Here is a 1771-nt window from a genome sequence, read left to right as displayed (position 1 = left end):
CCGCCCTGGTCGCCTGGTTCTGGTACGGCGGCAACGACGGACGGGGAGAGGAGAGCGGCGAGGCGGCCCCGGCGGTCCAGCAGGCGAGGGGAGAGGCGGAGGCTGCAGGTAGCGGGTTGGGGACTGCGGGCTGCCCGTGCCCACCCGCGGGGGCTTGAGCTAACTGTCTTGCTTATACTCTGCCTCTTTTAATTCTCTGTTCTTAGAGGACCCTCTGGTGAGCAGTGAGGAAGTGCTGCGGCAGGCAAAGGCTGCTGCTCTGTCCAGCCCTCAGAAACCAGAAGATTTGACGGCGGCACCAGGGAGTGAACTTAACCATATTCCGAGCGGTACAGCTTCCTGTAAATCTCCTGAGACGGAGCAACTGCTGCCAAAGCAGTGCGTCACCTCCTCAGAGACTGATGCTGGGCAGCGTTTGGCTGATGCATGTGATGGCCAGGGAGGAGAATCGAGACCACAGGCGGGACAGGCAGGTGAGGGATGGTGTGTGATGAACTTGGCAGGAGCCTCTGGTGAGGTTTGTAAGGACAGAAGTGAGGAGCAGCTGTGCCAGCCAGCCGAGAACCGTGATTTGGACCATGAAGATTGGGAAGTTGTTTCTGAGCACCTGGACTGGGGGGAGGCCGGTCAAAATGGCAGCATGGAAGACTCAGACAGCAAAGAATGGGAACAAGGAGACTGCTCTGATGGGGACTTGAAAGCAAAGAGAGTTGCAGCGGTGCCCCCAATGTTTCAAAACATCCACGTGACTTTCCGTGTGCACTACATCACACACTCTGCTGCTCAGCTGATTGGTGTTACCGGTGACCATGAGTGTCTCGGCCAGTGGCACAGTTACGTTCCCCTCAAGTATGACAAGGATGGCTTCTGGTCTGAGTCTGTTACCTTGCCGGTGGACACCAAAGTAGAGTGGAAATTTATCTTGGTGGAGAACGGGAAGGTCACACGTTGGGAGGAATGCAGTAATAGGACCCTAGTGACCGAACACGAAGATCAAATCGCTCATCAGTGGTGGGGATACCACTGACTGGATTTTGGACGCTGCTTATCTAAACCTGCTTAGATTAATCACAGAGCCCCTAAACTTTCTCCCTCTTCAGTAGGATACCTTCGTGACCACGCTGCTCTGTAAGTCCCATATCAAATCTGATTAAACTCTGTGAGCAGTAGATCTTGGTCGCCCTCCCCCCCCTCTTAGGAAGTCACTTGGCAACCTGAAAAACCAACCTTGGCCATCTTCTGAAGATGTGCCAAGTAGGATATGAAGGCATGAGCAGCGTTCTGAGCTGCTGCCTGTCTGGATAACTCTGGACCCTGGACTTGAGTTTGTGCTGCTTTGAGTGGGGCTATGGGATGCATCTTTGTGCTGATGGCTTAGGGCTTTAAAAGCATACTAGGAAGCATGGTTACCTACACTGTAAGATGAACTGAAATGTTTTAACTTATGTAATGTATCAAGTAAGCAATAAACACTTTCAGACTGGTCCTTTATAACACAACCTGTGAACTGACTCTCTATAAATTGCATAGAATCGAGTTGTGTTCCTTGACTGGAAATATTAGTGCTAAATGACTCCTGAAAAGTAACAGGCACTCTTTAGAGTGAAATGGTTTAAGTACTTTGTTTCTTACTCCCTGCTCTCTAGGAAGCAAACTCAAACGAAGTCCCAGCTCAAACAAAGGCTTGGCAGATGCATTTATTTATTTTCACTTGTATCATCACAGTGAGATAGAGAGCGAAGGTCAGAAATGACTGTCTGGGCTTAATAAA

The 1771-nt window shown here is 50.6% G+C and overlaps 1 protein-coding gene across 1 annotated transcript; it reads left to right on the top strand.

Annotated features, from left to right (window-relative positions):
- Window positions 1-5: 5 nt before the first annotated feature.
- Window positions 6-1499, top strand: STBD1 (starch binding domain 1; the record flags this gene model as incomplete). Its single annotated transcript, XM_010709829.1, has 2 exons — window positions 6-108; window positions 207-1499. Coding segments are annotated over 2 exons (924 nt in total), but the record flags the coding sequence as incomplete, so codon positions are not given.
- Between the last annotated feature and the right edge of the window lie 272 nt (window positions 1500-1771).

This window comes from Meleagris gallopavo, chromosome 4, assembly GCF_000146605.3.
Source record: "Meleagris gallopavo isolate NT-WF06-2002-E0010 breed Aviagen turkey brand Nicholas breeding stock chromosome 4, Turkey_5.1, whole genome shotgun sequence".
NCBI lineage: Eukaryota > Metazoa > Chordata > Aves > Galliformes > Phasianidae > Meleagris > Meleagris gallopavo.
The sequence above is the reverse complement of the archived record's forward strand: the minus strand, read 5'-3'. Positions and strand labels throughout refer to the sequence as shown.